The sequence below is a fragment of the Trichosurus vulpecula genome, chromosome 8, assembly GCF_011100635.1.
Source record: "Trichosurus vulpecula isolate mTriVul1 chromosome 8, mTriVul1.pri, whole genome shotgun sequence".
Taxonomy (NCBI): Eukaryota; Metazoa; Chordata; class Mammalia; order Diprotodontia; family Phalangeridae; genus Trichosurus; species Trichosurus vulpecula.
The window spans coordinates 222,115,312-222,138,338 of NC_050580.1; the positions used below are offsets into that span (position 1 = coordinate 222,115,312).

A 23,027-nucleotide genomic window follows, 5' to 3' on the forward strand; every position below is an offset into this window, starting at 1 on the left:
ACAGTATCCAGTCAGCTTTTCTGGTCTTTGACCACAGGCCCAACAGCTGAGGGCATCTATGTGAAAACATTCTCTTCCTTAGCTTCAATACCCCGGACCATGGTAGTTGCTAAGGATTTCCCTGCATTTAAACAATGGTCAGCTTTGTTAGCTTTTCCTATCTCTCTAATACCTTCTACTGTATGAAGTTAGTAGAATCTGTCCAAGACTATATGGTGTTATAGTCTCTATTTTTACATATCTAGGAAGATCAGAATCAGTAATAGTGCATATCATTGTTACAACCTGAAAACATGGAAAAGGGGAATCAAGGAGCTATGTGCTACATCATTACGGTGTCCAAATGAAAAGGAGAATCATAGGATCATGGATTTGGAGCTGGACAGCACTTCAGATTCTAGCTGCCTTATTTTACTTGAGTAAACTGAGGCACAGAAGTTAAGGGACTTGCCCAGGAATTTTGTAATTTTTTTGGGGGGGTGCCTCTGGTATTATATGCAAACCATCTATCTGTGCCTGGAATGTTCTATCATGAGTCCTGTAATGGTTTTCTGGGGAAGGGACACGGCACTTATCAAAATAACCTGTGCTAATTTTTGAGTAAGCCTCTGTGAACCCAGAGAATGAAGGGTTGGGTGAGATGGTCTCTAAGGTCACTTCCATCTCTAAATCTTATGATTTGCCATTGCCTGATAGCATTGAGTGACCTAGACTGAACTTGGAATTGCAATATGGATAGATGTACCTTGTTAGGAGAGAATGGCAAAGCCAAATTTACCTTGGGGTTTGGTTCCTGAAGGGAAAGACACAATTCTGTTTTAGGGCCTAGAGGAGCAGAGTGCTCTTGGCTTAAGGGACATTGTGCACCTTCTAGACTTAGGGCAAGAGTAATAACTGGCACTTAGTACTTAAAATTCTGCAAATATCTCACTTGAGTCTAACAACATCCCTGTTGATGGGCACACCTGTTTAAGTATGCTCCCCCAAAATGCACTGGTGCTGTTGAGCTTTTCAAACCTGGGTGTGACTTACCATTGATCCCTATTTTATCCTATTCAGTGCAGCTCATGGTTCTAGCCTATTGAGATCTTTTTGAGTTCTCACTTATCACCTAAAATGTTGACTACATAGCTTTGAATCATCTACCAATTTGATAAGCATGCTCTCTTTACCACAGTGTAATTTACTGATAAAAATGCTGAATAACATGAGACCAAAAACAGCTCTCTGGGACACTCTGCTACCTTCATGTTAACATCAAGTTATTAATGACTTTTCATTAAGTCTGGCTGTTCAGTCATTTCCTACGTCTAACCTACATCTCTTGATGTCCACAAGGACAATGTGGGAGGCTTCTTGTAGGATGTTTTGTTGAAAACCAGGGTAAGTGGATTAGTGGAAAGAGTGCCAGTCTGGAGTTGGGGGAGAAGAAGGTCAGGATCTGATCTCTGACACTAATCATTTAAATTCTTTGAGCTTAATTTTGTCATCTCTAACATGAGAATCTCGAAAAATCTCAAAGTTTGAAGAGACCATAGAGGCCATCTAGTCTAACACATACTGGAGCAAGAATCCTTTCTAGAACATGCCCAAAAAGTAGTTATCCACATCTGTTTGAAGACCTTATGAGGAAGAACCCATTAACTCCCAAGGCAAATTACTCCACTGGATCTCGATATAGATAACAATGGGGTAGTATCTACTTCACAAAGTTGTTGGTAGCAAATGAGATCATATGTGTAAACTGTTTGGTAAGCTTTGCAGTGCTATGTAAATATCAGCTATTATTATTATGTCTAGGGTACTGTCCTAGGGTAACCTGGTAAAAAAAAATGAGTAGTCTAGAATGACCTATTCTTGACAAAATCATGCTAGCTTTTAATAATCATTGCTGTCCTTTATAAATTCAATATAATTCAATTAAATAAGCATATATCAAGCACCTACTGTGTAAGGTACTGCGATAAATGCTGGGGATACAAAGACAACACCTTCAGGCTGGTCCTCCTACATAGGCTGGAAGCTCCTTGAGAGCAAGGGATGTCTTTTGCCTTTGTTTCCCTAGTGCTTAGTATAGTGCCTGCACACAGTAGGTTTTACCGAATACTTATAAATACAGACCACTCTCAGGCAAGTATGGTATAATTGTAGAAGTTCTGGATTTGGAGCTGTGGGTTCAAACCTTGGCTCTGCCACCTACCACCTGTCTGGCACTGGGTGCCAGCAGCCTCTGAGACTCAGTAAAGAGGAGTTGGACTTGATCTATCTCTAAATTCCCTTCCAGCAACAATCTGATCTTCTTGAAGTTGTATGATCTTTTTGTCAGGAATGAGGCATCCTGTGGCACTATCCTTCAAGATTTTTGAAAGATGGAATTGATGGTGGCTTAGCAATCTACACCTACCTTATCTTAGAGTATCCTGGGAAGAAATACATATAGACCTAGTGACTTAGGTGCTCTCTTCACTATCTCTTCACTTTATTTGAGTTTGAGCTCCTTGCTACCTTTTGTTCTATTTTTCTGAATCCAAAAATAATTTTCTTCGGTAGAGAAAACAAAAGCTAAATCAGTGTTGGGTAATTTTGCCTTCTCTGTGTTGTCCATTATCATTGTCCCATCTGCCCCAATCCACTGATGTTTGATGCTTCTTCGATTTTCCTTTTGCTTATAATTTAGCTTTTTAAAAAAGCCCTTTTTGTCACTCTAACAAGTTAGACTATGCTGATCACTGTGATAGGTCTTGAGAGAGATACAAAATTTAGTTGGCATGATGCCTGCCCTCGTGGAATTTGACCAGTAGGACATAAGAAGGAAATAACTATAATACGTATCAAACTATAAATGAATTTGAGTTGTAAAAGTGTTATATGTAACTATACTCAGGCGCATGCATATAATATATAATATAATGTAGCTAGTTATGCATATGTACATTCCCTATCAGAGTCCCCATCTGATGCCACACCTTGGCATGGAAATGACACTAAGTTCTAGAAGTCTGTGCTTTAGAGGCTCTGGCTGATCTTGGTAAGATATGTCTGTTAGCTAAGGACCAACCTACATAGGGTAAGAGCATTGGACCTAGAGTCAGGAAGACCAGAATTCATATCTGGCCTTAGATACTTACTGTGTGACTCTGGGCATATTGCTTAACCTGTTTCAGTTTTCTTACCTATAAAATGGGCTAACATCTATCCCTAGGATGATCAAATGGGTTATTTGTAAAGTGTTTGTAAAGAAGCAGAGCTGAGATTCAAATCCAAGTTTTCCAACTCTCTTCTGCATAAAGTTTTTCAGCACATAAAAGCATGAAAGGATTGCAGTCAGTGCAGGAAATACCCTTACCAGGGAAATCCTTTAAGTCTTAAACGTGTGTGTGTGTGTGTGTGTGTGTGTGTGTGTGTGTGTCTATGTCACCCATGCTTTCTTTTGTGAGCTGAAATATTTGTACATGTACTACACACAACATTGTTTGAGCTACTGCAGATGTTAAAATTGCTCAGTGCTATTTTTTTCTGGTGATGGATCGACAACATCAGGAGGGACAGAACTGAGTGAATGCTAACTTTGATACGTCTCTGAGTGGCTAGGAGTTAACCCTAGTCTAAGCACTGACACATTACTCATGTACATCAGCAGTATATATAGCCTTCATTATTTCTGGCTGGCTACTCTGTACTTCTGACCTGAAGCTGCTGGCCACGGTCCTTTAACCCTTAAGCCGACACAGTTGTGTTCCTCATGCTGATGACGTGGGGAGGTATTAAGCAATGGAAGCCTCAAGCACTTAGAAAGGTAAGGAGGAAGATTACTTGCTTGTCCTAATGGGTGACACACCTGTGGGAAGGGAATTGCATTGTTTGTGGACTGACAGGCTAGGCATGGAATGTTGGATTGTCGACTTAGTTATTTCCCCATCCTACTGCCAACTCATGCACCCGAGTCTACTGTCCTAAAACTAGTAATCATTTGTACTGCACACTTTTTTTTTTTACAGGAGCTAAAGTTTTTTACTTAAGAAAGGGTTTTACAAATGTCCACCTAGTTCTGGAAGAAGGAGCAGCATGGTTTAGTGGGAAGACCACTGGGATTGGAGTCTGCCACTTACTGGCCGTATGACCTTTGGCAAATCATAACATCGTATCACCCTGCTGCCCATTAAGGAATGATGCTTGCTGTTGAAGGGAAAGCTTTGGAGGTTGGCATTCAGGCCTCAACTTCTGTCTCTTGTTTTTTTAGAAAAAAGTGGTAGTAAAGTGTGCTGTGCAGTTGTATCCTTCCCAGAGGAGACACATGCGTCACCACCCCCGAAATGAATATTATCTAAACAACAACAATCCAAGACACAGACCTGGCTGTAAGACTGCATAGACTTACTGGATGTAGGAGAGAACAAGCTAGGCAGGTTAGAGCTGGGCCTTCCCAGCTGCTTTCCTCTGTAGACACCCATCCCACTGTGCTTGTGTGAGTGTGTGGGTGCACATGAGCACAGGCAGGGCAAGTGAGTCATCTGTCCTTGGAGAGCTAATGAATTCTGCCCTAGTACTTCACCCCATTGAGCAACCTCTGTTCAAGAAGTCACAGTTAGAGAAGTCAGACAAGTGAAGCAAACAGTATCTCGAACAATGTGTGACCTTGCAGATGTAAAAGGCAAGCCCATAGTCCCTCAGCATCTAGCAGGGCTTCATATGGAATAAATGCTCTGTACATGTTGGTTGAAGTTTGATTGCAGAGTGAAAATAAAATAACTGGGGCTTTAAGGGGAAAAAAATACTGGGTCCCCTCATTGTCTGTAAGTCCGTTGAAAACAGGTATAAATTTAAGCTCCTGCCAGATTTTAACCTGAACCAACTTACCATCAGTTACTAATTATTTCATTATTACTTAGAGCATGTCTCTGTATTTAACCATCACATCACCACATGTGGAGGGAGGGGGAGAGAGAAATGAAATTTATTAGCTCCATTTTTCATATGCGTTTATCTCAAATACATTTTGAGAAGTTTACTTTCTAGAATCCTATGATAGCCAAGAGCTGGAAATTAAACTTCCTAACGAAACCGCATGACCTGGCTGTTGGATTTGGAATGAAAATATTCCCTTGATTTTTTTCTTAGTATTCCAACTCCACTTTATATTTTTGCAACACGGTTAGCATTTTATCAGTGGTATTTCTGGGGGCAGGCCACTCTCATTCTCCCCATCCTCACAACAGACTACTGAAGAAGGCAGTGGGGGAATGATGTGTCCACAGTAAAAAAGCCAGTCAGTGCAAATTTAAGAGCTCAGCCTCAGAGCTACACTTCACTGAGGAGTATAGTATTTATTGGCTATTTTCCCACCCTGGCTAAAGAATAAGAATCCCTGAGGGTAGAGACCATATTTATTCTTGGAAGCTCCAGTACTTGGTATACCTTCAATCTTTGTGGAACATGTTAGTTGGGTTGACCAAGGGCTTGAACAACCTCCTTTGCCAGATGAATGCTTTCTTAAGGCTACTCTAGACCAATGTGGTTAAATCTCGACTAATCAAAATGCTAGGGTAGGGGAGCAATGATAGGCAGACCAATAGAAAGAAAAGATAACAAGAATATTAAATTATCTGGTTAAGGAAGGAATAAATTAGAAGCCCTTTTTGTGGTAAATTTAAAATCTATGAAGTGAAAAAGCATGTATTTAAGGTCATAAATGGCAAGTACTGCGTTAAGTGCTAGGTATAAATAGAAAAAATCAAGACAGTCTCTGTTCTCAAGATTACATTCTAAATGTGGGAGACAGCACACAAAAGGGGGTTCATGCTTATGTTGGGTTGACTTTAAATGGAAATACCTTAGGCAGGGAAAGTAGCAGGCTTGAGTGCACCTAGACGGTAGGGCAGGGGCATCTCCAGCAGAGGTAGAGATCTAGGAGTCAGCGTGGCTGGCAGTGGGCACTGTACCTGATGGCATCTTGGCAGTGGAGAAATGTGTTGGAGGGGAAGTGTGGTATAATAAACATAAAGAGGTCATTCTTCATAGATTCAGGATCTTATGGTGCCTTAAGCACTATAGAAAAAAGTGGTGGGAGGGGGCAGGGAGAATCATCATTCAGGACATGGGTTTTTACTTGAACAAGTCTTTCAGTTAGTAGGTTAGGTGTGTACTAACCCTAGCTACACACTCCAAAAAGTTTAAATGTACAAAACCCCACAAGTACTGGTTGGTCATTTGCTTCTTTCTTTTATTCCCTGAGAGCAAGAAAAAAAAATTGAGGGTCACAGTTAGGAACTTAATGTATGGTCTGTGATGGGTCATAAAGTTTTTTGTTGTTGTAAGACAAACATGAAGCTCTTTGCTCCCCACTTTTGGCTTGTATGCGGTTTTCTGGTAAATGAACTTTTTAGGAGCTGTGTTGCCTTTTTATGGTGCAGAGGCAGCATGTTCTTTCTACCAAGGCCAAACACCCATTTCTGACCATCCCCAGAAACTGCACACTGGTAACTGATGAACACCAACTTCTTAGTTAACTGAGCCAGTCACCGTACATCTGCATCCCTGCTTTGCATAAAATCATGATTGACCTGGTAACTTCTCTCTCAGCTGGTATTTGGGAAAGGGATAAAATTGAAGAGTCCCCAGCTTCCTTTCCCCTTTTTGGGGTCCTGGCTAACTCCCTTGGTGATTTGGCTACACAGCTGAAGCTCTATCTTTTCACATTTCCTCATAAGCTGCATGAAATAAGAGTTCAGGGAATGTATCTCTTTCATTCTTGCACTCATCTTGGAAGTTAGACTACTCAGAGAAAGGTCAATGGGGTTGATCCAGCTCAGCTAGGCCTCCTTGGCTTTTTTTAAGTCTCCATTCACTAGCTGAGACAATGCTTCTAGCTGTTGCTAGGTCTAAGTCATCCTACAAAGAAATCTGTAGCTAATATATGTTAATAATAACTTACAAATATTTACTGAGTAGTTGAAATCACTGTCCTAAACTTCAAAAAGGATTCTTCTAGTCATTCCAAACCCAATTATCGTCCTAGTAATCTTTTTAATTCTAGTGCCTTATTACACAGTGCTCACACTTCTAAGGAGTAGGAAACACCTTACAGTTCACACTCCTGTAAGGAAAACAACAGAGACTGTAATGATTCTTTTTTTAAAGATATGGGTAAAACTAGGTATTGATTTCAGCTCTCTTCATTCTTTTTCCAGGTAGGGGTCTATCTCCCACAGCTTTTTTCCATAGTTTTCTTTCAGCTATTCTTTTTCCTGGTAGCTCCTATTGTAGCTGATACGTAAGGAAGGTAGCATATCCAGAGCTTTAAAAACTAGGCCACTTAAAAAATCTGCACTCCCAGAAACACTTGTAGTGGGAGAAAATGTCAAGTTCTGCTTACTACTCACCACAGCAGGAAAGAACATGGCAAAGAGCCTCCGAACACTGTACTGATTATAGTCAAGAAAAGGATAGAGGAGGTTTTTAATAAGGGCTCTTAGTGAAGCCATCTGCTCCTACTGGCCAAGCAAACAAACAAGATGTTAGAGTTTGTTAAGGAAACTATCAAGGAAAATAATGTAAACAAGCCAAATATTCTAATGTCATTACATAAAAGTTTAACTATCACCCACCCACTTCATCCTGTGGGAAGATATCCATTCACTTAGTCAACATACAGAATAGACTGAAGAGTGTTCTGAGGGTGTCTTTAATTCTGCAGCTGGGACAGGCTATACAGCTCAATTTACGTACCTCCATCCAGTCGAATCTGAGAGATCTTAGTGCTACAGCCCAATAGTGCACACACACATACTTGCTTGACCCAGTCCCTGGCACATGGTTCACGTTGGCATGACACTTCTGCTTTGTTTTCTATTCAGCCTTCTTACTACCAGTTCAGCAAACCCAAAGACATCTTTCTTCAGTTGTGTTTTCACTTTCCAGCACTATCTCTCAGTGAACTACACAGCCTAAAAGTTAAACTATTTTCTGTGAGAACCAACCCTCTCTGGTTCCCATTACTTTTTAGTATCACCCAGGCAACCCTTTTTGGGCAAGAAACCTAAATCTCAGCTCAGTGGCAGTAGGTTCCGCCACTTTTCTCATCTCCAACAAGTTAACATAACACAGCTACTAACTCACCCAACTTTTGTACATCCTCTTCTAACAATTTGGCTTCTACTCCACTAAGGCAAGAACTGGAATGATTTTTATTTATATTACTTGCATTGGTTTAAACTCAGTCTTTTAGACTATTTCCTGTATCATATCCTTTAATATAGTAACACCAGGCTCTTAGTTCATCAAATACCCAGCTTTGGCTCTTCAGTGACTCCTTACTTCAACAGAAATACTACTCTGGCAGCACTATTTTCTTTTTATTTAAGCCTAACCCTATAATCTAACAAATAGAATCTATTTTCCCCAGTTAATATGTTCCTTCGAGTTCTGATAACAAATTTGATGATGGCTAAATGAGTACTTCCTACCTTTAATTTTTGTGGTCTCAGCAATCCAGAGAGGTTTCCTTTTCTGGACCTGGAAATACCTGTAGCAGTAGTTAAGTGGGCAACAAACACCAGCCAAGCTTTTTTCTGTTTCCTGTCAGCAGCAGTGTATGGCAGAACACTGGATTTGTAGTCCAAGGGCCAGTGAGTGAATTTTGCCTCCGTCTCTTCGTTTGAGCATCGGTAAATTCTCCCTTATTATAAGCCAGTTTTCTTACTGTAAAATGGGGTGGTTGGAATAGATCTTTAAGGTCCCTTGCTACCTCTAAATCTTACAGCCTTACTCTAGGATTAAATAAGTATAATTTGATGCTGGTTTCTTAATGTGGTTATATGGATGACGTTGCTGCTGTCATGCCCAGCTGTACTCTCTCTCAATGCCTTACGATCTTCTGGAAACAGAAAAGTACTGGGGGGGCTGGCTCATGAACAGACTCTGGAAGTAACCCTTGGATACTGTCTTGTTCAGCCTGTACTTGTCCTACAATCTCTGTAACATCCTCAACAAGCAGTCATCCAGCCTTGAGGTCAAGGTAACAGCCCAGTTCATGTCTGAATGGTTCTAATTGCTCAGAATTTCTCTCCCTACATCAAGCCCAAATCTCCCTTCATGTAATATCCAGCCACTGTTTCCCTAGGGTGACAAGCAGAATAAATTAAGTCTATCTTGTACATGATAGCCCTTTAAATACTGGATGACAGCAAGATACCATGTCCCTACTAAGATCTCTTCTGCAGACGAGAAGTAAATCCATTTCTTTAATTGATCCTTATAGGACATAGTCTCACCATCCCTAGTCGCCCTTCTGGGGTATGTGTTTCAGCTCCTCAACAGCTTTCCAAAATGAGCTCTACAATGCAATTCTGTCCTCTGAGCTGTCCCCCTTTAAAGAGGGAAGCATTTAGGAGGAAGAATTGCCAAAGAATTTTATCTGTAGTTCATGTTCTTCCTGACTGCCTTTCAGTGCTGGGTACAACAGTAAATTTTGAATTGGATTCTCTGTCCAGTGGACAGCTGACACAGTACCCGATCTCAAATACATGACTGTTAACAGCTATCTGTTGAGAACTGGGGCTGAGCTCAGTCCACAGAAAGAGGGAACAGCATTTTAGCCTGTGAATAATTTATTGCTTGTGGCAGTAAAAACACAAAGCTACAGAAGCAGATGAAATCTTCAAACATGCATCAAGAGACAGCAGCCAAAAACTCTATCCCTTGAACCACCTCACCTTCACAAGGGCAAGAAGACACCACCACACTAAGGATAAAATAAGTTTTTATTTATAGTCTTATAGTAAAGGGGGAAGCCTTAACTTGCAAGACAATTCTTCGGCAGTATGTACAACATACTTTTTATTTCCATGGAATGGAATTAAACATGGACAGAGACTACATAGTACACACTAGAGATCAGCATACGCCAGAACAGGATAGGGTAGAGACAAAAAAAAAAAAAAAAAAAAAAGGAAAAAAAGAAGCTTAACACACAAACCCTTCACAGGAACCTGCTGACCATAGCCAGAACCAGGGCCAGGTCATATAAGGGAGAGAGGTCCCAAAACAGAAGGGAAAAAGAGAAACAGAAGGGACCTGAACTAGTCTGTGGTTTTTAGTACCAGGTAAGATGCTCTTGGTGTATTTATATACAAAATCAGTTGGCTCTATTTCTTAGAAACACACACAAAGGAAAATTTGATCATTACTTTATGAATCTGTCGCTTTGCAATACCGACATCATCAGAATAGGGAGAGTCAACTTGGATTCAAATTTCAGTAGCAGGAAATAAATATCAAAACATCATCACTGGCCCTTAATACAAAAAAATGCACTCCTCCCCCAACCCTAACCCTCCCTTCTCCACTCCCTCTATCCCAGTCTCCCCCACCAAAAATCAATCCCCAGGTGGCTGAAGCTTCCCTATTGCAGTCTCCAAATACATACCACATGGTGTCACAAGACCTTCCTGAAAGCCGGCAACTCAGGCAAAAAAATAAAGTAAAATAAAATAAAAAAAGCTGGCTGAACTTCCCAACTCCATGTAGCTTAGCTGGGAGAAGCAGGAGTGAAATACACCCAAGACACCAGACTGCATAGATGTTCCCACTTACCCTCACTACCGCAAACCCCCCACCAACTTAACCCTTCAGCAGGAGTGATAAATTTCTTTTAGGGAAAAAAAAAAATTTTCCTTAAAAAAAATTCTGGGTAATTCTGATTATTCCAAACAGGTCATCTTCTAAAAGTTGAGCAGTTCACAGATTCACAAAGTCTATCAAATGAGGGGGGACAAGGAAGACGTAGGGAAGAAGGGAAGGAGACCTGTGAGCAGAGAAGTCACCTGGGCAATGATGCCCAACAAGGTGGGAGGAGCTGGCTGGGGAGGTCAGGGGCAGCATGTGCTCAGAGGTGTGTCCGTCTGTCCTCCACAGAAAAAGCTGCCAAGTTGGGATGTTTTGGTTTAAAAATTCATGGTAGGGGAAGAAGGCTGCTGAAGGGAAAAGGCAGAAGATGAAAGCTGCAGTCCAAAAGCTTCTACTTTTTAAAAAAAGAAAAGAAAATAAAGAGTCTTTAAAACAGCTTGGAGGGGTCTAACGATGAACTGGGAGAGGAGACGATGGAGGAGACAGACAGTTTTTTTATTGCTGGCCTGCTCTGTTTAGCTGGCCTCCATCCGGAGTTTCTTTCTGCTTTGGGGCTCTTCAGGCTCTGACTCAGAGCTGGAATCTGAGCCCCCGTCGAAGGCAGAGATGGTGCTGCCCTTGGCATTAGTGTAGAGGCTGCTGTCTGAAGAAGAATAGTTGGTCTGCAGTTGGGCACTTGACCTCGCTTTCTCCAGTGCACGGACTAAAAGGCAAGACAAGGACTGTGTTAGCACTCTGGAGGCTAACCAAAAGTGATGGCTCAGATTCGGGTTCTTTGTGTTCTTCCTAAGGGTCTGCTAATCCCTGAATCTATGGGTGGTTCAGAAGCAGTACTCCCTTCCAGAAGATGTCCCTCCCCTCCCAAACAATTCTAGAGAGAAGGCTTGCAATGTTATCAACCCTGTCACAGAAGCACAATGCAAAGACAGGAATATGGAGTTTCTTGTGGAATCCAGCATTGGGAAGGCACAAAAGCCGCTGGTATCACCACCAATGGCAGTCTTGACAGGGATGGGAAAGATTGTATCAGTTCTGATTATATCATCCACAACAGCAGCAAAGGATGACATGAGCCAAAGAAAAATTTTGGCTAAGCCCCCTAATAGGAAAGACTCTTATGATGAAAATCTGAGCCCTCAGAAGCAGCTCACCACACACGGTAGCTGAGCCCTTTGACAGACCCCTCACATGCAGGCTGTCCAGCTCGGTGCCTCCCCACCAATACCCCCCACTTCCCAGGCGCCCCAGCTCAGCTTGTCCGAATCTGGAACGCTAAGAACCCATTTTTTTGACGTTGCATTTTTCTAACCCAAGTGGTTACTTGCATTTCCTTTTACTTGCATCTTCCATGAGGGAGGAAGAGAAGTGAATTCCCCAGGAACAAAGAACTTGATCAGCTCTCGCTTTCCCCTGTGGTTATAGGAAAAGGCGGTCGTGAGCATTTGACACAGCAGGGACCTGGCCCATGTGCTGCCCTGACTGGACAACTGTTCACGCTGCAGTGGGCTCACCTGTTATCCAACCCTTGTGAGGCTTTGGTACTTATACAATATATTTAAATCCAAGGACCTCAAAGTTGTTAACAGACAGCTGGTGCCCCTGACTGCTGATGGGGCAAATAGGGTACAGAACTGGAAAACGACTGGCTCCAGTTCAGAAAAGACACAAAAACTTCTAATCCACGGTTGAATTCCCTAGATATTCCTGCCTCCTCGGTCTTATGATTTGGACAGGCAACACAAGTTCCTTTCTCAGGCTCTACATCCCAAATATTTAGTTCTTTAGATCCAGGACTGAGGCTTATTAAGCTTTCCACAACTGGTTTTGATCCCGGCGCAGATGAGACGGCCCTCAGCCAGCCACGGCAAAGAAGGGGCAGTTGCCCCAGTGCCGGAGATGCTCACCTTGCTGCTCCAGCAGAGCGTTCTGCCGCTTGAGGTCATCAATATCCTGCTGGTGTGTGTGGTTTTTCCTTCTCATATACTGGATGTACTCTGTGGCTTTATCTAAGATTTGGGCCCGGGATGCCTGTTGCAATAGTGAGAAAAGCACAGGGGACAAAATAAAGACCTAGTTCATGGTAGTGATGAAGCAAATCTGTTTTTCTGTAGTAGGAGCCATGGCAGCAGGACCAGAGTGCAGCCAGATAAAATGAATATGACAACCTATAGTTCACTTAAGGGTCTTTCCATGTTACTGAGAAACAGTTCCCAAGGTCAGCTGTGTCCAGGTCACTTAATGTGTCATTTAATGACTAACCACTTAGGATATTTACTGTTGGAGCCCAACCATACTATGGCAAAACTGTGGGTCCCTAGTCCGAAAAGAAAGGAGTCAGGCCTGTACTGGAGCTATTTTGGGCTGAGAGAACCCACAAAATTGTTCTAAGAAGCTCCCAGGACTCAGCCAAATGTTAAGAGGGAAAACATGATTATTTGTATACAAAATACATACAATAAGCAATGCTGCCCTCTTTTTTGCATCACAGTTTCCATCATCATGGTCATCATCATCATCGCTAACAATAAATCAATTTTGTGAAAACATAAACTACCCGATCTATTAACACAGGGAAAAGGCGGTGGTGGTGGTGGTAGTACTGCAAGAAATTTCAGAAAGCAATAATATTCTTTTTACCAAAGTTTGTGGGGGGCCTGGGTACTGCCTACCCAGAAGAATGAATTAGTAGGCTAATGAACCTGATGTCAGATAACAGTGCTCCTGGTGTCCAATTTGGCTGGGAGGTTTCTTTTAGGTTGCAAACACTGCCAGAATTATTCAAAGCTGCACTCTCCCAGGTTATCTCACAGAACTTAATTTTAAACTACTGGCACAGTGCAGGGACAAAGAGAATCACTGCCCAATGGAGTGCTGACTCCTAGCAATGTGAAGCAGGAACATTTCTTACTTAGGACAATGAAGTACTTTGGAAATCCAGCAGTGTAACTCAAGTAGTTACTGAACACAATTTCAAAAGCAGATGGGTTAAGGGTTACCTCTCACCTTCTCAGGTTTTTAAAAATCAAAAACGCTTATCAAATAGTGACAGGGTCACTTTATAACTCCTTAGGTTGGGTAACAGAAGGATTTTATAGGAGATGATGGCTTGTAAGGTCCTGCAGTTGTATCTGGCTCTCTTGCCATAATGCCCCCAAAGCTATTCATTACTGAGTACCAACGACTTGGTACAAGGTACTCTGAGGAACATAAAACAGTATTAAAATATGGTTCATCACCTTACCGAGCTCAAAAGTCTATTTGGGAGAGACATGCACATGTACACAGATAACTAGTCTTCCTGAGCTCCAGTCCCGCATCACAAACTATTTCCAAATGGAGGTCCCGAAGACATCTCAAAATCCCAACATTTTCAAACCAGAACTGATTATTTTCCACCCAAACCTTTCTTTTTCCTAACTTCCCTATTTTTTTTAGGGCACTAACATCACCCAAGTTTTCAACCTCCAGTCATCCCTGACTTCCTCCTCCCTCCCACCTCAAATCTAATTAGCTGCCAAGTCTACCTCCACAGCACCTTTCTGATCTACCTTCTTCTCAACACTGTCATGACCACCTCAGGTATTCATCCACTCTTGCTTAGGAATAAGCTTCCTAATTGGTCTTCCTCCTTTAAGTCCACCCATTTCCACTCCATTTTCCTCAAAACAGTCAAACTGATACTACTAAAGCACAGATTTGACCTTGCTTAATTAAGAAGCTCTATTGGCTCCTCTTGTCTTGGACAAAATGTAAACCCTTCTGTTTGGCATTTAAAGGCCTTTATATTCTGGCTCTCGCCTACCTTTCCAAGATTATTATGTATCACTCTCTTTGTATTTCATATTCCAGCCAAATTGGCCTCTGTGACTCACCTCCATTTCTCACACACAGGCTATTCCCCATCCTTGGAGTGTATCCTTTCTTCTCTTCTTTAAATCCCTAGTTTCCTTCACAGTTCCATTCAAATACCACCTCCTATCAGAAGCCTATCTTGATCTCTTCTACGTTGCTGGTGCCCCTTGCCTTCTACCCCCAAGTCACTGCTTTGTATTTACTTTTCTGTGTACATGTTGTTTCCTTTTAATAGAGGAAATGTTTACTGGATGAATGAATTGTTATAATAAGGATTAAGTTATCATATAATAAAATGAACTCAAAGAACCATATCAAAATCATACAGATGTACCACCATCATGATGAATGCCCAGAAGACTCCAAATGAAGGAGGAATTCCTTATACATGGTGAAGTCCTATAGATGTTTCTGTTTGTTGCTAACACTCTGTCAGCTCCATCAAGTCCCGCAGAGCCTCCAAAATGAGACACATAATCATTCAAGTAAGCAAAGTTACCTATTTTTATTTTTTGCAATTGCCTCTATCTTGTTTGGCTAAGAGTACATGTCCTACTCTCATGTACAAAAATATTTATAGTAGTTTTGTAGTGGCAAAGACTGAAAATTTAAGGAGTGCCCATCAATTGAGGAATGTCTGAACAAGTTGTGGTATATGAATGTAATGGAATGCTACTGTGCTATAAGAAATGATGAGCAGCCAGATTTCAGAAAAACTTGCAAAGACTTAAATGGATGGATGCTGCGTACAGTTAGCAGAACCAGAACACTGTATACAGTAACAGCAACATTTTGTGATGATTAGCTTTGACAGATTTGCCTTTTCTCAGCAATACATTCTAAGACAATTCCAAAAGACTCATGATGGACTACAATACTATCCACATCCAGAGAAAGAACTACAGAGTGTGAATGTAGATCGAAGCATACCATTTTCACCATTTTTTGCATGTGTTATTTTTTCTTGCCCTTGGTTTTTCCCTTTTGTTCTGATTCTTTTTATTGCAACATGACTAATATAGAAATATGTTTAAGATGATTGTACTTATATAACCTATATCAGTTTGGCTGCCATCTTGGGGAGGGGACAGGGGAAGGATGGAGGGAGAAAAAGGTTTGGAACTCAAAATCTTATAAAAGTCAATGCTGAAAACTTTCTTTACATGTAATTGAAAAAATAAAATACTATTCTAAAAATTAAAAAAAAAAGAATACATGCCCTATCCATAATAATTCAAAGATGTTTTTGGCCTATCCACATAAGAAAAGCCAAGTGGGTAAAGAATGATTAGTGTCCAAACTATCACATCCAGTTAGAAAGCCCGAAAGAGTTGATCTCATGGTATAGCTATCCTTGACAGAGGTGTTCATGGACTGAAACTCAAATAGAAGAGTTGGCTTACTGGGAAAAAGCACAATTCTTTTAATGAGCTTAAGCTTCTCTCTGAAGAGAAGTTTTCTTCTAATGATACAGTATGGTGTCAGTTCATGGAATACCACTGCTGAGGCATCTAGGGGGCATACTGATAAGAGTGCTGAGCCTGGAGCCAAGAAGACCCAAGCTTACAAATATGGCTCCCAACTGTGACCCTGAGCAAAGTCCTAAAAGCTGTCTGCCTCAATTTTCTCCTCTGTAAAATAGGGATAATAACAGCACCTACCTCCCAAGTTTTTTGGGAGGATCAAATGAGGTAATATTTGCAAAACACTTAGCACAGTTCCTGCTACACACTAGTGGCATAATAAATGCTTATTCTTTTCCTCTTGTTTCCAAAGGATCATGGTAAACTTGAGTAGGCTACCATATACTACCCATCAAGAACTGTATAAAATAAGCTACATAAAGGATGCTACCAGAAAAATATATGACTGTAAAGGAAGGTGGACTGGTCACAACAAGAGAATAAGGAATAACAGAAAGAGCCACTAAGATTTTGGACCTCAGTTTCCTCACTTGTAAAATGAGGGAGATGGATACCCTTGGAGGTTTTTTTCAGCTGTAAATCTATGATCCTATGATCTACATACTCTGATACCTACATAACATTCAAAGACCTAGAGGAAAGCCCCCAGAACACCAAGTGGATATGCTGTGGAAAATTTATGGAAAGACAGGGACAAGAGTCACACAGGATGAAAGGAAATGGCTGAACTGTGATCTTCACCAGTGGTAGCAGTATTCACATCAGTGAGAGAACAGGTTCACTGAAGTTATCATAAAGGGAAGAAACAATAGAACTACAGGAATTCAGATTGCTTCTTGTTAGGTTGATGAGAGAAGGCTTCACTGCAGTTGAGTTGAAAAAAAGAAAGGAGGCAAGAGAAAGGTCAGATTCAGGATTCAGCAATGGAGGTGAGGGTGCAAGCTGGATCTCAATGACTGTCAGTGAACACTTTGGCTGGAGCAGAGGGTTCATAGTGGGAGGGGGAATAGGGTGAAATAAAAAAGGTTTGCTTTGGTCCAAACTTCTGCAAGTATGGCTATCCAGATGTGGCTTCCAATTGTTAAAAAGATACTTAATAAGATTTTTAATTATTAAGTAGTAAAATGAAACAGGGCAGCTAAGTGGTGCAGTGGATAGAGGGCCCGAAGTTAACAAACTCATCTTTCTGAGTTCAAATTGGGCCTCAGAGATCCTTATTAGCTGTGTGACCCTGGGCAAATCACTTAAATTTGTTTGTCTCAGTTTCCTCATCTGTCAAATGAGCTGGAGAAAGAAATGGCAAACCAGTCCAGTATCTTTGCCAAGAAAAACCCAAAGAAGGTAATGAAGAATTGGACACAACTGAAATGACTGAACAGCCACAACAAATTAAACCAGGAACATTGTTTAAATACAGAGTAGCACAGAGAAGAAAGAACCTCAGAGCTCATCCATTCTCTACTTTAAAAAGTGCAGATGAAATGCTCATCAGTTCCTGAAATAGAACATGTTCTACTTCTGGAAAGCTCCATTTTCTAATATTAAGATGAAATTTGCTTCTCTAGCTTCTACTACCTTATTTCTGTCTTCTGGAGCCATGTTAATGAAGTCTAGTGCCTTTTGCACATGACTTCCACTGAAATATATGAAGATAGGTATCATTTGAGTTCTCTTCTTCAAGTTAAATAGTCCTAGCTCATGCAAGATCCTTGTGTGCCATAGTGTTAACTCTCCTACCTATCCGTGATGTTCTCTGCCAGATGTATTGCTCCAGCTTGTTAATGTTCTTTCTAAAACATGGTACCCCAGAGTCACAAACTTCAGATGTATTCTTACCCAGTGTTTGGTCTGGCCCTCAGTACTTGCCTGCAGCCTCTCAGATTTAACACAACCCCAAATGGGAAGCTCTGAATAGAAACCCCTATTGCATGTTAACCTGCTCACTATTTCTTCACAGACAGCATGTTTTAAAAGTCTGCATAATCTTGGGACAATATTAAGAATTAAGTTAGAAATTTAGGTTATGAATAAACTTAATGCAACCTCTATTCTTATTTTGTCATCTACCAGACTTGTTTTGCCTGAGTCATGCAGTCTCTTATCCAAATGCCCCATGAGCCCTTACAGCTATCTAGATAATGGCCATCTGTCTGGTATAGTAGATGCCCCTGGGCCTCTAGACACAGGGAAATACAGATAAAAAATTTTTTTCAGTCTCCTTTTTTTTCTTCCACTTAATAGTATTTCATTCTTTTTCCAATTACATGTAAAGACAGTTTTCAACATTCAATTTTAAGATTTGAGCCCCAAATATTTTTCCCTCCCTCCTTTTCCTCCTCCCTCCCTAAGACAGCATGCAATCAGATACAGGCCATACATGGACAATCATATTTCTACTTCAGTCATGTTGTGAAAGAACAATCAGAATAACAGAGAAAAACCAAAAAAAAAAGTGAAAATAGTATGCTTCAATCTTCATTCAGACTCCATAATTTCTCCTCTGGATGTAGACAGTATTTTCCATCAAGAATCTTTTGAAATTGTCTAGTTGATCACACAATGTTGCTATTACTGTGTACAATGTTCTGCTCTCACTTCACTCAGCATCAGTTCATGACTTTCTGAAATGTGCCTGCTCATCATTTTTTATAGCGTAATAATATTCCATTACATTCATATACCACAACTTGTTCAGTCATTTTCCAAATGATGGACATCCCCTCAATTTCCAATTCTTTGCCAAAAAGAGCTGCTATAAATATTTTTGTACATGTGGGTCCTTTTCCATTTTTTATGATCTCTTTGGGATATAGCCCTAGAAGTGCTTTGCTAGATCAAAGGGTATGTGAAGTTTATAGCCCTCTGGGCATAGTCAGATAAAATTTTACAAATCCCAACCAAGGCCAAGGCCATAGGAATAAGCTCAATAAATTTATTAGGCAGCTAAGTGGTGCAGCGAATAGAGTGCAGGGCCTAAAGTTAGAAAAATATCTCCCTGAGTTCAAATCTGGCCTCAGATACTTCTTAGCTGTGAGACCTTGGGCAAGTAACTTACTGCTGCTTGCCTTAGTTTATCCATCTGTCAAATGAGCTGGAGAAGGAAATGGCAAACCACTCCAGTATCTTTGCCAAGAAAACCCCAAATGGGGTCACAAAGAGTCAGACACAACAAATGAATGAACAACCACCAAAAAAACTCTCCCCACCACCTTCCTTCTTTTTCTATGACTCTTCAACCAATTATAATGTTGTTATCCCAAAGCATAGATATAGGAATAGAAGCAATAGCTAACACCTCCTCTCTTCACTAATCACTGCTCTAGAATCTCTGGAAAGTGAGGAAAACTGGTGAGACAGTTCTGGCCAGGATAACAGCTTGAATGGAGGCAGCCAACCTAGCTCTCAAATACCTACTCCAACAAAAACCTAAAAATAGCAACAGTTTGAACCCAACAAAAAACTACAATAATTCACTTCTTCTACCCCAGTCAGCTGGAAGTCTACAAGCAATAAAAAAGCGAACTGGCCAGGAAGGCCAGCAGCAGCAAACAAGATATAAGCCTCTCAGCATGCCCAGAGATAATCTAGAGACGCCTATAACCTGCAAAGGCTTTCATTCTGAAGGCAGCAAGGGTAGAGGGCTCCCACAAGAAAGTTCCAAGGTGGTCATGACACACTGTAGTCCTTGGAAGTCTGAGTAGCAGTCCTCAGACCACGACACCCAAGCCCTGGGCCTGTTTTTCCTTAGCACTCTGTCTTGAAATACCAGAGAACCCTGAAGATCCAGCACTATGAACCTCAAAGATTCAGGAAAGTCCAAAACCTACTATAGTACAGACATACCCTGGGAGCTCAAGGTCAGTACAGGAATCTATATGACCCAGGTCAAAATCAAGTACAACTGACTACCCTACCTGGAGCCTGGCTCTAGTACAAACCTCCAATTCAGAAACTAAGGCTAAAGATAAGAGTCAACAGAAGATACCAGTTACTATAAAGAATTACAAATACAGAATATGCTAGAACTATTATCTACTAGTTTCCTCATAACATGAGTTAAGCCCAAGCCTCCTCTCCTCCTTCCTTCCTGTTACAGGGATTAGTTTTCCCTAAAACGTTTGAAACCCTGGGACCTGACTGACTCAGGCTTTCCTGATGCTGCTTCCTGGTCACCCAAGGGCATAAAAAGCCCCACCCAGGTGGGACTGATGGTTCTCAGGTTTGGTGGGTGCCCAAGAGGAGTTATCAGATCTTGCCTTAAGGATCGGTACTGAAGGTAGTACCACTGTATCTTTCTTCCTGTGTGAAGCCAAAGTAAAGCTCCTTTTTGTTAAGTGTTAAATGACTTACAAGTGCCTCATTTAATCCCAAAATGGAACCTGAACTAGGAGAATGCTGACGTTAAGCATTTCTCTTACACAGAGACACCCCAAAATCCAATCTAGAAGAATTAACTACCCAACAGCAAGTAGAATCAAAGGAAAACAATGGATTTTCCATAAGGACTACATGAATACTTAGAAGAAATGAAGAGATTAAAAATTAAAGTTTTGAAAGAATGAATTGGAAGGAAAATAAATAGCTTAAAACAGAAAGTAGACAGTCTTACCCAATTAATGCCTCCCTGAAAACTGGACTAGACCAAACAAAAATCAATCACTCCATAAGACAAGAAACCTTAGAACAAAATCTAAAGATAGGAAAAAAAAAAATAGAAGAAAATGTAAAGTATCTGCTACTAAAAAAAAAAACTGACTTGAGATGCTATAGAGGACCCTGAAGATTCAGTGCTCTGAACTTCAAAAATGCAGGAAGGGCCCAATCTCGAGAGGTGGAGGTCAGCACAGAAACACAGGTGACACAAGGCAGACTCCAAGCAGAGACTACTTCCCCTTTCCCAGAGCAGCATAGGAGGGAATGTATGCTGGTCCTGGCATAAAGTACTAATTTTAAAATTAAAGTTGGAGAGATGAGCAAACCAAAGAAAGCACCAGTCAGCATAAAAAATATATTGTAGATCTAGACAAGTTGAACATTCAACTTAGAAGAATAACTCCATAATAGAACAAAATGAAAAAATGGGTTTTCCATAAGAACTACATAAATTATGTTAGAATGAAGCAAGGGATCAAAAATGAAATAAGAGCTCTGAAAGAAAAAAGGGAGACAAGCTTAGAAGAGGAAGTTGTAAACCTTACCCAAGTAACAAGACTCCCTGAAAACCACAATAAATGAAACATATATCAATGACAGCAAGAAGTATTAGAACAAAATCAAAGGACTGAAAAAATGGCAATAAAATTAAGATAGCTAATATAAAAAACTGACCTGGAAATGGTTAAAATACCATTTAAGAATCATAGGACTCACAGGAAGTCTGGGCTAGAGAAGAGGGAGCTGCTCAGACATGGTGGGTGCGAGGATAAGAAAGCTGGCAGCACAAACCGCATTATTTTTCTGAACGTGCATGCCATAACAGAAAAAGAAAAAACAGCCAGTGAAATAAAGTACCACCTCTCCAATCTAAATACGTTGCTTGCAAATACAATAAAAATACAAAACAGTACTGTTGTTTGCAAACATGGTTATTTGCAAATGGGACTGCTTCCATCTGAATTTTAACCAGTCAGTAGACGTCTATGTTTATCTGAACAATGTACATCAATATTTTCTTCCAAAAATTATTATTCAGATTTGGTGGACTTGGTTTTAGCAAAAGAATAAACGGCTCTAATTTTAAGACAACTACTTATCCATTGGGACCAACTACTTTAGAAGCATCTGTTTTGCTACTCAATTCAGGCAACAGTAATTAGTAAGGTTACTAGGAAAAAAGCATATGCTATAAGCTAGTAATTTATGAAGTACCTGTGTTGTGGACAATAAGCTGGATACAAAAAGGAACTTGGCTGAAAAAAGAAATGAAGCTCAGAAGAGGTATCAAACCAGAAACACTTACAAATATGGAACTATATCTGGCAAACCAACTAGACCCATCATCTCCAGCAGGTGCTGTAAGAGCCACACAATTTAAGTTTGACCTCAAGCTCTAGGACTGAGATCAAAATATTCACAGTTTTGATATTGGTATTTTCAACAGTCTCTAAAATGTTAGTACATCTAAGCACCAAGAAAAGATCTTTTAGCAGCCTACACCCTTTTACTCTCAGAAGTGAAATAAAATAAACGGGGGAGGGGGGGGCCGGGGAGACAAAGGATTATTGGACTTCCTGAAAACTGTGACTTAAAAAAAAAGACTGGACACATACTACAGAGAAATAAAACTGCCCAGAGGGCAAAGTAAAGATATAAAGAATACACCAATCACCTCTAGAAACAAATCCCCAAAATAAAAGTCCCATGAAGGTCACAGTCAAATTTCAGAGATTCCAGGACAAAGAAAAAAAAATATTGCAAACGGTCAGAAAGAGACAGATTTCATAAGATCTTATGCCTCCTAGTATAAATTAGAGAAGGTTTGGGAATATAATTAGCCTGCAAAACTGAGTATAATCCTATACGGCCAAAAAAAAAATTTAATGAAATACATGACTTGCAAGCATTTCTTTTTTTTTTTTGGAGGGGGGAAGGCAGAGCAATTGGGGCTAAGTGATTTTCCCAAGGTCACAGAGCCATTAAGCGTGTCAAGTGTCTGAGGTTACATTTGAACTCAGGTCCCTACTCCAGGGCCAGGGCTCTACTCACTAAGCCACCTAGCTGCCTCATAAGCATTTCTGATGAAAAGACCAGAGCTGAGTCGGAATAGGAACTTTGAAACACAAGTACAAAAGAAGTCAAGAGAAACCTAGAAAAGGCAAATTCATTTGAGCAACTTGAACTATATAATAAATGTCAGCATTTTAATAGGGGGAGAAATAACAGGTGTCCCTTCCAAACCTTAATGTTATTGAGGAAGTTAAGACAGAGGACAGGGGGTTGAACTGATTTTGCTCTGAGGATTTTAAGACAGGAAAGAAAAGGTCAAATAAAAGGAATACGTTGGTACATAAAGGAGAAAAAAGGGTGTGGAACTAAATGTTTCTCATATTCAGGTTGTGTGACAAGAGTACATTAGCATGAAAGAAGAGTAAAGGGAGTGGGCATCACAAAATCTTTACTCATACCTGA

At 40.6% G+C, this 23,027-nt stretch overlaps 1 protein-coding gene across 2 annotated transcripts in view; it reads right to left on the minus strand.

The window, feature by feature from the left end:
* Nucleotides 1–9,740: 9,740 nt before the first annotated feature.
* The window catches only part of MAX (MYC associated factor X), a 37,711-nt gene continuing 24,424 nt past the window's right edge, over nucleotides 9,741–23,027 (minus strand). For both annotated transcript variants that reach the window (XM_036736886.1, XM_036736885.1), the window contains 2 exons: nucleotides 12,528–12,651; nucleotides 9,741–11,326 (listed from right to left, as the gene is read on the minus strand). In XM_036736886.1, the coding sequence (XP_036592781.1) occupies nucleotides 11,139–11,326; nucleotides 12,528–12,651 (312 nt within the window). In that variant the 3' untranslated portion in view covers nucleotides 9,741–11,138. The remainder of the gene's footprint in view (nucleotides 11,327–12,527; nucleotides 12,652–23,027) is intronic.